Here is a 12798-nt window from a genome sequence, read left to right on the forward strand (position 1 = left end):
AAGAAGAGACAGACAGGGAGCAGACAGACAGACAGACAGACATTAAACACGCACGAGACTGGCCGGTACTTGCTAGCAAGATCACAGGGCGAATGGGTGTGACAGGCACCTTCGGATAGGACGACGACACGCGGCTCAGTAAACACAGTTCAATTCCGCATCACGCGTCTCAACCTGGAGTCTAATTGCTCGCTTTCCCTATCGGTCCCAGATCGACCACGGCTGCGCCTGCCTAAACATCCTGAAGAGCATAATTTCGCGTGTCATATCTTGGCCGAATCTGCATCTGAGTTTATCAATTGTTGGGCCTGGCCAAGCCTCTTGAGATCAACCAACTCAATTCCGTTAGCCACTTTTTAATTATTAGGCTTAATAGTCCCTCAACTCCGCTTGACATTTCTGCCGACGCCCTGCATACAAACTGTTAAGATTTGTGACGAGTAATAATTATGACATTCGAGCAAGCAGGATGTTGGCAACGAGCCGGCCGAAGACTGACTCTACGCGAAAACCCCGAGATAGAGAATATGCTCGTCGACTAGCAATTGTCGATTTAGTAAGGTTCGCTTAAAAGTGGTGACAATAATCTCCACGATTAAATCGTGCCAAATCGCAATGCTTTGCTTTCATGCCTGCGTCATTATGAATGCGCAATGTCATTTCAGAGGTTGCCGACGGCCAACTGTATGTCAATGCAGGAATGTTGCCCGCGCCGGAAAATGCGACCGGAGGAAGTTGACATCACAGCCAGTTGACGTCAACGTCTGTGTTTGCACAGTTCTCAGCAACTCGTACACAAAAAAGTTACAACCTGTATATATACAAGTCAAGAACGATCAATCCATTTCGCAATGGCATTCTACTCTGTCATCTGACTAATCAGGTTACTTGGCTCTACTCATGTAATTAGCAAGCAAAGACTGCAGCTGAATATATGACACTATTATTAGTTATTCCTACTTTCGTGTGGCACTCCAGACATAAATAACTCAGCAATGTTCTGTATTCAATCCTCCATCCTGTTGAACTCATAATTCAATACGCCAATACCCAGCAAATCCCTATTTTTTATACAGCCGAACATGTACGCCGTTTGCGTTCGACATTGTCAACAACGACCGCTTCGACGGCACGCCATTTTCCTCCGGCAAATCTGTACTCTCAAGCGTATCAAACTCCTGCAGCAACCTGACGACCGCGTAGCCAGCCTCGGTCAACGCATACTGCTGTCCCAGGCAGATCCTCGGCCCCCCGTTGAACGGCAGGTATTCCCACATCCACACTCTGCCCTCGGCCCACCGCTCGGGTCGGAAGTCGTCTGCGTCGTCGTCGAACAAGTCTTTGCGACGATGCATCACCCAGACGCTATAAAACACTTTCTCGCCCTTGCGCACCAGTACCGGCGTCTGGCCATCTGCTCCTCCGCCGCGTGGTAACGTCGTGTCTTTATTCGCGACCCGGAAGTTCTGTGGAACCGAAGGATACAGTCTGAGGACCTCGTTTAATACGTGTCTAAGATACGTCACGTTTTTCAGAGTTTCAAAGTTGATCGGCTTCTTTCCCGGCGCACTCGGTCTGTCACCAAAATTGTCAATGATTTCTGTCCGCAGCTTTTCAAACACACGCGGATGCCGCGCGAGGAGGTAGAAAACCCAGCTTAAAAGACCAGCAGTGGTATCCCGTCCGGCAAGCAAAATGTTCAGCAATTGGTCTCGCAAGATCTTAGGATTATGCGTTTCCTCAACCAAGGCGTCCAGAAACACGTATCGCTCAGACAGGACGACTTCACCCTGCTTCTTCTGTTCGACTGATTCGCGATAGTGGTCGAGCGCCTTGCCGACATAGTAGTCCACAAACCTGTGCACGATCGCGTTGCTGTCCCGGAATTTCTTCGTATTCATTAACCAGTAAAAGGACTGCAGCAGAACACGAAACGAGACGATTTCTTGAGAATAATTGAACGCGTACGCGAAGCCCTGCTTGCCAGCACTGGACGCGACAGCTGCGATCTCTTGCTTGGACTTGCGCTGGAGATTTGCAATGTTTTCATCGGCCAGCTTGAGCGAGTACACCGACTCGCCAAAGAGGAATTCGGTCGCAGAGTCCATCGTCATTCTGTAAAACAGCTGCTGGATGTCGCACGACTCCGTCGACGTGCAGGGCATACACGCGATCAGATTCTGTACGTGCGGTTCGAGCTTGGAGACGTCGGACACCTGCTGGCGGCTGAACTGGGGTCTGAGCAGGGCCCGCGAACGCGACCATGCCTGATGGTCAAGCGTGAAAATGCCGTCGCCGAGAAGCGGATAAAAAGCCTCGTATCTGCCTAGATCAAAATCGTTGAATTGCGTGGCCAGGACCGCCTTAATATTCTCAGGATCAATTGTATTCGTATGCATCGCGCCGAGGATTTTCGTGGCAAACGTAGTTCCAAACTCGTTATGGTAATCCCTTGCCTGCTCGAGGACTTTGTGGGCTTTGAGAGCACGGTAGAGCTTCCAGAATAAACGTATGCCGAGGGGATCCTCGCTGCGATTGGGTAACCGCACCGCACCGCATTTTCTAGCGAACTGCCGCTCGACAATAATGCTGTTTATGCGCTTGACGAGAAGGTAAATTAAGACTACCGACAGCCCGATGAGGGCGTGTTTGAAGGAGCCGACGGCCGTGAGAGCGACGATGTGCTGGCCTTGGACTTGGACCGCCATGGTCGATTCTGTCAATGTCTGTATCGAGCTTCCAGCAGAGCAGTTAGTCGATGGTTACAGTCAGAGTAGGACAGCCCAGCATCAAATAACTCCCCGACCGACGGACCTCGGCCAGGGTTCCCCGCAGAAGCACGGTGATGCGGTTTTTGGCGTAGCAGCAGTCATGCGTGCGCATATGACGCCAAGTCGATGAATTCGATCATTGTGCAGGAGGATCAGCCAACAGATTGTGACCATAAGGGTCTAGTACTCGACGGGCAATTAATTGTGATCGCATATCATAGTAACTATTAGTTATGGTCAATGCGAAAGAGTAGTGACTAAGGACGATTTGAAGTTTACGACGACGTCTGCGACGATCCAAACCGCTCTCTCAACGGCTTCCCAGAACAAACCAATCCGACAGACATCGACCCACACATGGCGAACGCAAGGAATCAAAGCATCGAGCAGCCCGAAATAGTGGCCGGAGACGGAACTCGGGTAGTCGGGTTCGCGGAAGCCGTTGTTCTTTTTGGTCAGGTAGTCCACTAATTTGTCGTTTGTTGAGCCAATCGCAGAATGCGAGTGAGCTGGCAGCAGCCCATGCCGAGATAGCATGAGCCAATAATTCCGGAGCTAAAGTGGTAGATTTGTCCCAAAGCCAACCCTGGGAGCTGCGGTCATGAATATGTACCATAACGAGAACGTAATGGTCAGATACAGTGAGAGAAAAAGTAACAGTCGGCACGGTTGTGAGAAGCTCGAGCGGCCGCGAAATACGAAACCAAAAGACCTCTCAGGCGTCCGGCTTTGGTTTACGTCCATGGCTGAGGCCAGCTCGGGACGCTTTAGCTCCTTCCGTAGTCGTCTAGTTTTCTGGACGAGCAACTGGCCCGGATGCGTTCCTGGGCCGAACTAACAGAAGTACTGCCATAACGCACCCAAAAACAAGCATAATATGGAACGTCCATCGCCAGCCAACAATCTCGGACATACCACACCATGAACGCGACCCTTGTTGTTTGGACTGAGGTTCGTCTTATCTCTGTTTTATGTTGTTAAAGATTACTTTACTTACTTGACGTTTAGCGATTGATCTTCAGCTTATGCAGACAACTCACACCGCGCAGGTAGTATCTCATACTAGCCATAGTTACTGTGAGGACCGGCTGTCTGACTGTCACAATTCATATATTCAAATGAAACAGTCAGCATCCTACTGGCTGCAGGGTGTATGGAATATGCACGAGGTACAACTTTAACCTACGTCTAAGTGTCTAATCCTTCACCAGATCTTTGCAAAAGTCCGACTCCCAGCTGTCTACGGTGGTCAGCCAAATATCATTCTTGATATCTCCATTGTGAATGAACTGGGTCTGTTACGCTAGCTGGATGGCTTGTAACAATTATTTTAGAATATTAACTATGAGGACTCGGCGGGGACTTAAGCGCACCTCCCTTCCTATGACGTAAGCGGCTTGAGCCGCACGGCAAGAAGCCCCGGTCACCGATTCTTCGCTCCTGTCAGAAGCCGCACCAGGGACAGCGGGTTAGGGCACAGATTCTGATGTGTTGTCACTTCTTCGGGATCTTTTGTTTCTTCTTGTTTTGTTTCGGCTTCCTGGCTTCAGGACACTTTCTTTTCGTGTTCCTGTTCTTTTCGAGCTCCATTTCTTTCTGTGGGCTCTCCGTGCTCGGTTCCTTTCCGTGTTCCTCTTCGCGTTCTTCTCCGTTCCTTTCCGTGTTCCTCTTCGCGTTCTTCTCCGTTCTTTTCCGCGTTCCTTTCTTGTGTGGCTCTCATGTAGAGTACGGGTTTCTATAAAAGATCCCATGCTTCTCTGGCTGTAAATACTGTTCTCTAGTTAATCGGATCTTTGTTTTGTGACTCATATCTTAGTCAAGTCCTCGTAACAGCTCCGCTCCGTCCTCCGTTTTTAATAGCAACTTGTTTGTGGTCTTCTTGTGTTTGAGTCGGGAGATTGGTATTTCTGTTGTACATAGGCACGATGGCAAGACCTGGAAGAGACGGATATCAATACAGGCCGTTCTAGCTCCTCTGCTCTTCTGATAATATTCTCAAACAAACAGCAACTTAGTTGACCTTTGGGACAAGATATAGGCCCGAGCAGCGGTCCGAGTGTAAACACTCTCGAAGCAGCCAATCTCGTTAACCTGGATTATTTAGCGCGTAAATTAGGCCTGCTTAACGTACCGCCAACTTTTTCTCGACTGAAGATGTCTGATATTATGCCGCCGCCCACAGTAAGACCTGCGCTACCCAAGAACACACCAAAAAAATCGAAAGGCGATAAGCACCGCCGTACTATTTGCCTCGCCACATCCAATATGAGCACGATTTCTGCCAATGGCGACTAAATTGCTTTTATTGACCATGCTACCGATATAGGCAGCACGCTCGTCACGAAGTCCAAGATTGCATATCTCCCGGCGTATGCAAGCTTCGTCATGGCAGTCGTCATGCTGCTCACGCAGATGAGTAATTGCGCAGGACAACCGGACGCAATAATGCTCTTACAGTCCCGACTCAAGATATGCGCGATGGCGTGTATCGGGCTCAAGATCACTAACGACCATGCCGATTGGATTCTCGCTCTCAGTGAAAGTCTGCGGCAGAAACTTGAATTGAGCACTGGCGCGAGCAGTAGTTCAACATCGCGCAGCGTGGCAGTCAACGACGAATACGACTGCGACTTCACTCTCAATCCGAAAGGAATCATAACAGCTGGCTATGCTCCCCAACGATGCAGAAGTGGATGACTTCATGCGCAGCCTAAATATGAGTGGTCTAAACACGCCGGCAGAGCCGAACTGTGGGGAAACAAATGGAATGTTTGTTGAGATGGATAACACCATGCATGTGCAGCAGGGGCGCGGAGGTCCGTACGACTGTGCATAAAATGTTACTTGGCATGCAATGCGAATTAATTGAATGTATAGTTGGGCTACGAAAGTTAATGTTGGGATGTGTAATAATTGTAATATATTAGGGCAGCTATAGAGTCACAGGCAGTAATCCAAGGTATAACAAGATGCTGAACCAGCAAAATACAATATTGTTTCAGAACATTTTCCAAACGAAGCGCCCAAAAAATGCTACAGCAAAAAAATTCAAAAAGCGTAATATTGGCCACCAGGGTATCTCATCCAAATCTGCGCCTCAGTCCTTGCCATTTGTCCGGTAAAATCGTAAACCCATTTGTGGTTGCCAAACTGGCCGCCTCTAAACATCTCCGACTTCATATCATGTAGCATAGCTTCATAATTACAACTAACGTGGCGCACGTAGTCATGATGTTCGACACATAACTTACAGCCATGTTCCGACTCGTGGTCGTGATCGATTGTAAACAAATAAGAGTCAGGCTCCAAGTCCATGACAAGATCTCGTCGGACTGGTGGAGAGAACATATTAAGCATATAAACAACTCGGGCAGTTGACACCCTGAAGTGCGGCCAGGGGCCGAATTCAATAGCGTGTCGCATTTCCGGCCACACGAATACCGTGGGCGACGGGTACGGCGACGGATAGTAGTATGGCGGTGTCGTCGATGACACCGTGAAGTCCTTAAGAGAACCGTGAAAGATTCTGGTCGATACACGACACGTGCTGTTGTCGCTTGACAACTTGGGATGGCGTGCGGTTGCCACTCGAGGCGGAAGACGAGTGCGAGTAATATGTTTCTCCGGCTTGCGTACTTCTGGCGCACCGACGGCTTCCTTCGCTTGCTCGATTGCTTTTGCAGGGATGTCGTCTTCAACACCATCAGTGGTAGCAACAATTCCATTGACGTCAACCTCCTCATCAGCAGATACAGGAACAGAAAGGAGAATATTCGTATCCCGCTCCCGTATCCAATCATCAATAAGGTCAAATCGACTCAAGGAGATACTGTCATCCTCAGTCTCCTCGGCAGTTTCCCCCGCAGCATCAGATTCAAGCACAGTTTCAGTTTCAGAGTGTGCAGCATTCACAGTTATGGATGGAAAATAATTTTGATTAGCTAAGCAATCATCCATCACGTTCTCGAGGTGCGTCAATGAATTCGTTCTTACTGAGGATGACGAGGACGATGTACAATTGGGCGGAGAGGTTATGGTCTCTCTGCGTGGTTCCGACAAGTTGGAAGACTCATGTGTCGTAGACGGGTCATCTGTTAATAGTGCCGGTGGAATTTCAGTCACATCCTTATTCGAAACATCGAAAGTAGGATCTGCGAAGGTTGTTTGGCGATCCTGGATGACCGTAGTCACAACACGTTTCGCCGAATCTTCGTCCGCAATCATGCCACTTGTGTTTATGGCGACAACGTTGGACTCCGTAATTGGCTTCATGGTTTCCGACGCGCCTTCATTCCCGGACGCAAAGCTATCATTAACTCTGCCATTCTCGACAGCGAGACCGCAAGCGGTCTCCGACGTAGACTCATTTGTAGAGTCCACGGTTACCAATTTGGAAGCATCGCCAATAGCGACAAATTGTTTGTTAGACTGCATGATTGGCTCCATAAATCCTGATGCGTCTCCGTTTTCCGATGCAAAGCTGTCCTTAGCCATGCTAGCGTGAACGCAAGCGGTCTCCAAATTAGACTCAATTTTGGAGTCCAATTGGGCATCATCGCTTACAGCGGCACAGATCTCCAAAAAAGACTCATCTGTATGGTTTAAGGTTACCAATTTGGCAGTATCGTCCATACCGACGAAGTTTCCAATCGACTCCGTCATTGGCCCCATAACAGCAGAAACGTAAGCGTTCTCAGAGTCAAAGCTATCTTTAGCTATGCTAGCCTCGATGGAGTCTATCTCCAACGGGGAGTCATTTGTATTGTCCAAGGCTCCCAATTTGGCAGCATCGTCCTTAGCCACGAAGTTTCCACTGGACTCCGTGACTGGCTCCATAATAGCAGAAATGTCGCTGTTCTCAGAGTCATAGCTGTCTTTAGCTATGATAGTCTCGATAGAATCTATCTCCAGAGGAAACTCAGGAAACTCAGTCGTATGGTCGAATGCTACGAATTTGGCAGCATCGACCTTAGCGACGACGTTTCCAATAGACTCCAAGAGTTGGACCATAGTAGCAGAAACGTCTGCGTTCTCGAAGTCAAGTCTATCCTTAACTATGCTAGTCTCCATAGAGTCTATCTCTAAAGGAGTGGCAGCATCGTCATTAGCGACGAAGTTTCCAATGGACTCCGTGAAGGGCGCCATAATAGCAGAAACGTCTGTGTTCTCAGAGTCAAAGCTATCTTTAGCTATGCTAGCCTCGATGGAGTCTATCTCCAAAGGAGACTCATTTGTATGCGCCAAGGCTACCAATTTGGCAGCATCGTCCTTAGCCACGAAGATTCCTATGGACTCCATGATTGGCTCCATAATAGCAGAAACGTCTGTGTCCTCAGAGTCATAGCTGTCTTTAGCTATGCTAGTCTCGATAGAGTCTATCTCCAGAGGAAACTCAGATGTATGGTCTAATGCTACGAATTTGGCAGCATCGACCTTAGCGACGACGTTTCCACTAGCCTCCAAGAGTTGGTCCATAATAGCAGAAACGTCTGCGTTCTCGAAGTCAAGTCTATCCTTAACTATGCTAGTCTCCATAGAGTCTATCTCTAAAGGAGTGGCAGCATCGTCATTAGCGACGAAGTTTCCAATGGACTCCGTGAAGGGCGCCATAATAGCAGAAACGTCTGTGTTCTCAGAGTCAAAGCTATCTTTAGCTATGCTAGCCTCGATGGAGTCTATCTCCAAAGGAGACTCATTTGTATGCGCCAAGGCTACCAATTTGGCAGCATCGTCATTAGCCACGAAGTTTCCAATGGACTCCGTAATTGGCTCCATAATAGCAGAAATTACTTCGTTCTCGGAGTGAAAGTCCATGGCTACCAATTTGGCGGTATCGTCTATTGCGACGAAGTATTCGTTAGACTCCCTGATTGGGGGCTCCTTAATTCCCGACGTGAGTCCGTTATCAGCGACAAAGTTATGCTCAGCTGTACTATTCTCGATAGCGAGAACGCAAGGTGTCGACAAAGTAGACGCGGTTTTAGAGTCCATTGCTACCAATTTGGAAGAATTGTCAGTCGCGACGAACTTCTCCTTGGACTTCGTGATTGGCTGCTGCATAATTCCTGCCGCGTCTCCATTCTCGGAGGCAAAGCTTTTATGAATTGTAGCGAGACCGCAAGCGGTTTCCGAAGTAGACTCCATGTCTACCAATTTGGCGGCATCGACTTTAACTTCTACATACGCGCCAATCTGGATGACAGAAATATCAAAATCAGAATTGGACTCAAGTATTCCCCAGTTGATAGTTGTAAATGAGAGTTCAGGCAGTTGACAGGCTGATGGCATGGCAACATTATGAAGAAAGGACTGTCCGTTGAAACATCCCGAATCTTTATCGGCATACTCAATTTCGTCCGGTACTGTGACGACTGTAGTCGCGATTGGGGAGAATCCTGTTCCATTATCGGATTCAGTATCGAAATCCAAGATTGAACTGGCGTCGGCAGCAACAGCAACAACTGGAATCGGGTCAACAGGGGCCCTCTCTTTCTTCTTCTTGATGCTTAAAAAGCGAGTAGGACTTCGTCGTCTATTGGTTGTATCATCCAAGACAGGGCATGGGGCCATGGCAAGTTCAATCTCCTCCAATTTGATTGCGCGGCCGCGCCTGGAGGCGCCAGTACCGGTCTTAGAACACAGTGGTTTCGGAATAACTGGCTTCCAGATGCGCCAATTTTTGGCATTCGATAGCTTTCCCGAATTGGGACTGCATGAGGTCTGTGTGGTAGGTGCAATGGTGGTTGTGGTGGATGTCGCAGGCTTGCTTCTCCGACCGATCATGAACTATGCGGTGTTAGTCACAATCTAAATCTAGGTCAAAAAATGTACCAGATTCACGTACTTTCATGCCAAAACGCTGAAGAAATGGAACATAGTGATTAGCTTGCCGCTCGTGTATATCACTACCAGGATAGATACTCACCTTCCCAGTGATTTTGACAGATTGCATAGTCTCTTCAGCAGACTTAGTCCGCAACTTCGATGTCTGCAAAAATCAGCACATATTCCAGACATTAATTTGGACGAGATATTTTTACCTTGTGGGATTCCAAGAAGCGCGAAAGTGCGCGTCTGCGCTTGGATCGATGTGGTTGAGAAGGTGTTGTGCTGTCTACGATCTAATGCACCCCATCAGATTATATTCTCACTCAACTAAAACAAAACAGAAAATATAAGTCATACGAAATCGACGACAGGAGAAGGAACGACAAGGGGTGGATTGTACGATTTGTTGAGCGCGACTGGGTCGGCAAGTTTGCTCTGGGCCAAGTCAGTATCAACATGTCACCGTAGCCAGTTATATCATACCGAAAAAGCAAGGGGAGCAAGAAGTGCTCCAATAAGAACTGAGAACTTCATTGGAGCCAGAGAGCAGTTTGCGAATGTGTGTAGATGCGGTTCTGATATAGAAGATGCGAGGTGTAGCGGGGGAAAAGCGGAGAGGGAACACCATCGTGTAATCGGCTTTATCGCCGCGTTGGAATACTGGCTGCTGGTTGTTTTGTCTACCGATTGTTTGCACTGTCATTAGGCAGTCCATGTGCAGCTGTCCCGTTCCTGAATCCTGCTACTTTCAGACAGAATGGAAATTGTTATCTAGAGTCAAAATAAATAACCCTAAACCGACTTCATCGCGAAATCTTATCATAAGTGACATGAGAATCTGTCCAGCGGCTACCGCTGTATTATACTAATATATTTCCCGAACGCTACTCTCAGCCATAACCTTTAGCACAAATTTGCTACTTTGATTCACTAGGATGCTAGCAGTCCTCCATTGCCGCATATACTATCCGGAGTTGTGCTGCTACTGAATCTACACTTCGAATGAGTCCCGTCGACTTGTGCAGCATCGAACAATTCCGCACCTACGCTATATGTTCGCAGTGCCGAAAGGGACACTGAGGAAAGGGTCTACACTTATCCCGGTGATAACCCATTCTTCAACGAAATGGGGACGTTTATTAACGTCGCTGCAAAGCGTGCCTGTAAGTACGCCGTCAACGCTGAAGTCAAGCTCGGCGAGCCTGCACTTGACCGAGATCTTGACATCGTACGAGGACGCATGCAAGTCGTTGGCCATGACTAGGAAGATCAGGGATGAGAGCGAGAAGAAGGACTAGACAATATTGAGGTGGCATAGCTTATCATTCGCACGTGCATAGCTTTAACCAGTGCTGTCTGCAAATAACTTTTATCCCAAAGCATACACAAACATAGTTTGAATCTAGATCCACAGAATATTTTACAACGAATAAACAGAACCCGTAAATTTTGTCCTTCATAATCACTCTCTACTTCTCTCTACTTTGCTATGCTCACGTCGATTCGTCCGAGAATAATCCATGCAAAGAATACTGCCGCAATAGCAGCTGAAACGATAATTGGCTTATGCAGACTTGACGCGGATGAATACGTGTATGTGATCTACCGTAGTTTGTCAGCAGTATATTTAAGCTGATGCGCCAATACTTACATAGAGGTCGTTCCGCCGATGCTCATCAACGACGTTCTCGGCAGTTAGCTTAATGACGGTCCGTCCAACGGTGTCCAGGTGAGATTTGAGCAGCAACTCCTCTTTGGAGTAATCTTTATAGGTAGAGAACACGTCCACAACGTTCGCACCTTCAGGCAAGATGATCGAGACTTCTGCCACGTCGTACACCGTGTTTTCCGGTCCCTCCAGAAATGGGACTCGAAGTATATAGGTATTGCTCCCTGACTCTTCCGTTGAGACAACCTTCAAGCTGCGTCCAAGGTCATGGTTCCAGCCCAGAGTAAATGAATAATTCCAGCCACCAAAGATAGGGAATCGCGGTCGGAAGTCCAGAACGGGATCCCTGATATCTGCGCGGAAATTGCTGGTAGAAACATTACCGATTTCGTCTGTGAAGTACACATCACGTGCTCCGGGGCGAAGGTGCAGCGAAAAACCTTTAATTGCTGTAGATCGCTCACCAGCCATACCGGAAGCTTGCCATCGTAACCGCGAGAATGTCTCCGAGAGCCTGTACAGTTAGTACGGACGTCTCGGTGTAATTTTCCTAAAAGGGACATACTTAGCAGCAGAATTCGTAATCCAGTAGCGCTCTTCGGTCGCAAGGTTCCCACCATAGTGCGACACCCACAATTCACGCTCAAGCTTAGTAACCTCAACGATTGGGAAGTGATACTCGTATCGAACCTGAATCGCCTCCGCGGCAAATGCTTCGGCATCGAAGTACGGGCCATAAGTCAATGTGGTACCGTCAACTTGGGGATCATCCTTTGCTTTTGAGTACGCATTAGCTCCACGATCAGGAAGTCTAGGGGTCCTGTTAGCCCGAGTTCATCAACCAAGACCATTAGGGTGCACACTTGATTTTAGTTCTTTGTCGGGCAACCTTGTAAGGAATTAACGCCTGCTTCGATCCAGTCCACAGCAAGTTTTGGGCCTCGGGCTGCTTAATCAACTTCGGCTGAGGTTCCAGCGCACCAATTGATGCGGTAGCGATCTGGATCGTAGAAACCTCGCCTGGTGCTAGTGGCTTGCTGAGCTGCAACTTGTAGAACTGTATACCCCTGGAACCACCAATTAGCTCTGATCCATTGCATGCTAAGAAACATATACCAAGTCCGACTTACAGATCCTCATTAGCAGGTCCAGCCTCGACCACCAAGTTGACAACCGGATCAACTCTCTTCTCCTTCACATCCATGATCACTAAATGCTTGTCCGTCGAATTTCCCACAATATCGAACGGCAGGGCAAGGTAATACTCATCCTGTGACTCTTCAGAAATATTTTCAATTATGAACGACGCGGACTCGCGCAAATAAGACTTTGTCAGATCGACAGTCCGCAACAAGTTCTGAATCTGAAAGGCAGGAGAGGGGACAAATGATGCTACTGCTAAACGAGCCACAAGCAACAATAGCAAGTAGAGCTGCAGTGTCCTGTAGATCATAGACGCCATCGTGTGTTGACCTCGCGAATTGAAGCAGCCCGGACGAGACGTTGTGATTGTTCGGCGACTATATATGA

General features: G+C 48.2%; 4 protein-coding genes across 4 annotated transcripts; 1 reads left to right on the forward strand and 3 right to left on the reverse strand.

Moving 5' to 3' along the window:
- Window positions 1-970: 970 nt before the first annotated feature.
- On the reverse strand, window positions 971-2873 carry POJ06DRAFT_51188 (cytochrome P450). The gene has a single exon (XM_056191139.1). It carries the CDS (start codon window positions 2706-2708, stop codon window positions 1062-1064), a length of 1647 nt encoding a protein of 548 aa, XP_056045981.1. The 5' UTR covers window positions 2709-2873; the 3' UTR covers window positions 971-1061.
- Window positions 2874-5024: 2151 nt separating this feature from the next.
- Window positions 5025-5776, forward strand: POJ06DRAFT_298875 (uncharacterized protein). Its single transcript, XM_056190664.1, has one exon. The coding sequence runs from the start codon at window positions 5157-5159 to the stop codon at window positions 5466-5468; it is 312 nt and encodes a 103-aa protein (XP_056045982.1). The 5' UTR covers window positions 5025-5156; the 3' UTR covers window positions 5469-5776.
- A 14-nt stretch (window positions 5777-5790) lies between these two features.
- On the reverse strand, window positions 5791-6594 carry POJ06DRAFT_244948 (uncharacterized protein; the record flags this gene model as incomplete). Its single annotated transcript, XM_056186570.1, has 1 exon — window positions 5791-6594. A coding segment is annotated over exon 1 (619 nt), but the record flags the coding sequence as incomplete, so codon positions are not given.
- A 4393-nt stretch (window positions 6595-10987) lies between these two features.
- On the reverse strand, window positions 10988-12730 carry POJ06DRAFT_287738 (Ribophorin I; the record flags this gene model as incomplete). The annotated part of the gene is made up of 5 exons (XM_056190274.1): window positions 10988-11201; window positions 11251-11782; window positions 11834-12088; window positions 12132-12335; window positions 12399-12730. 5 exons carry the CDS (start codon window positions 12728-12730, stop codon window positions 11079-11081), a joined length of 1446 nt encoding a protein of 481 aa, XP_056045984.1. The 3' UTR covers window positions 10988-11078.
- Between the last annotated feature and the right edge of the window lie 68 nt (window positions 12731-12798).

Source organism: Lipomyces tetrasporus, assembly GCF_029532465.1.
Source record: "Lipomyces tetrasporus strain NRRL Y-64009 chromosome Unknown POJ06scaffold_2, whole genome shotgun sequence".
Taxonomy (NCBI): Eukaryota; Fungi; Ascomycota; class Lipomycetes; order Lipomycetales; family Lipomycetaceae; genus Lipomyces; species Lipomyces tetrasporus.

Bases quoted from the DNA above. Each gene is read 5' to 3' on its own strand.
- POJ06DRAFT_51188 (XM_056191139.1), bottom strand. From the start codon at position 2,708: ATGGCGGTCCAAGTCCAAGGCCAGCACATCGTCGCTCTCACGGCCGTC.
- POJ06DRAFT_298875 (XM_056190664.1), top strand. From the start codon at position 5,157: ATGGCAGTCGTCATGCTGCTCACGCAGATGAGTAATTGCGCAGGACAA.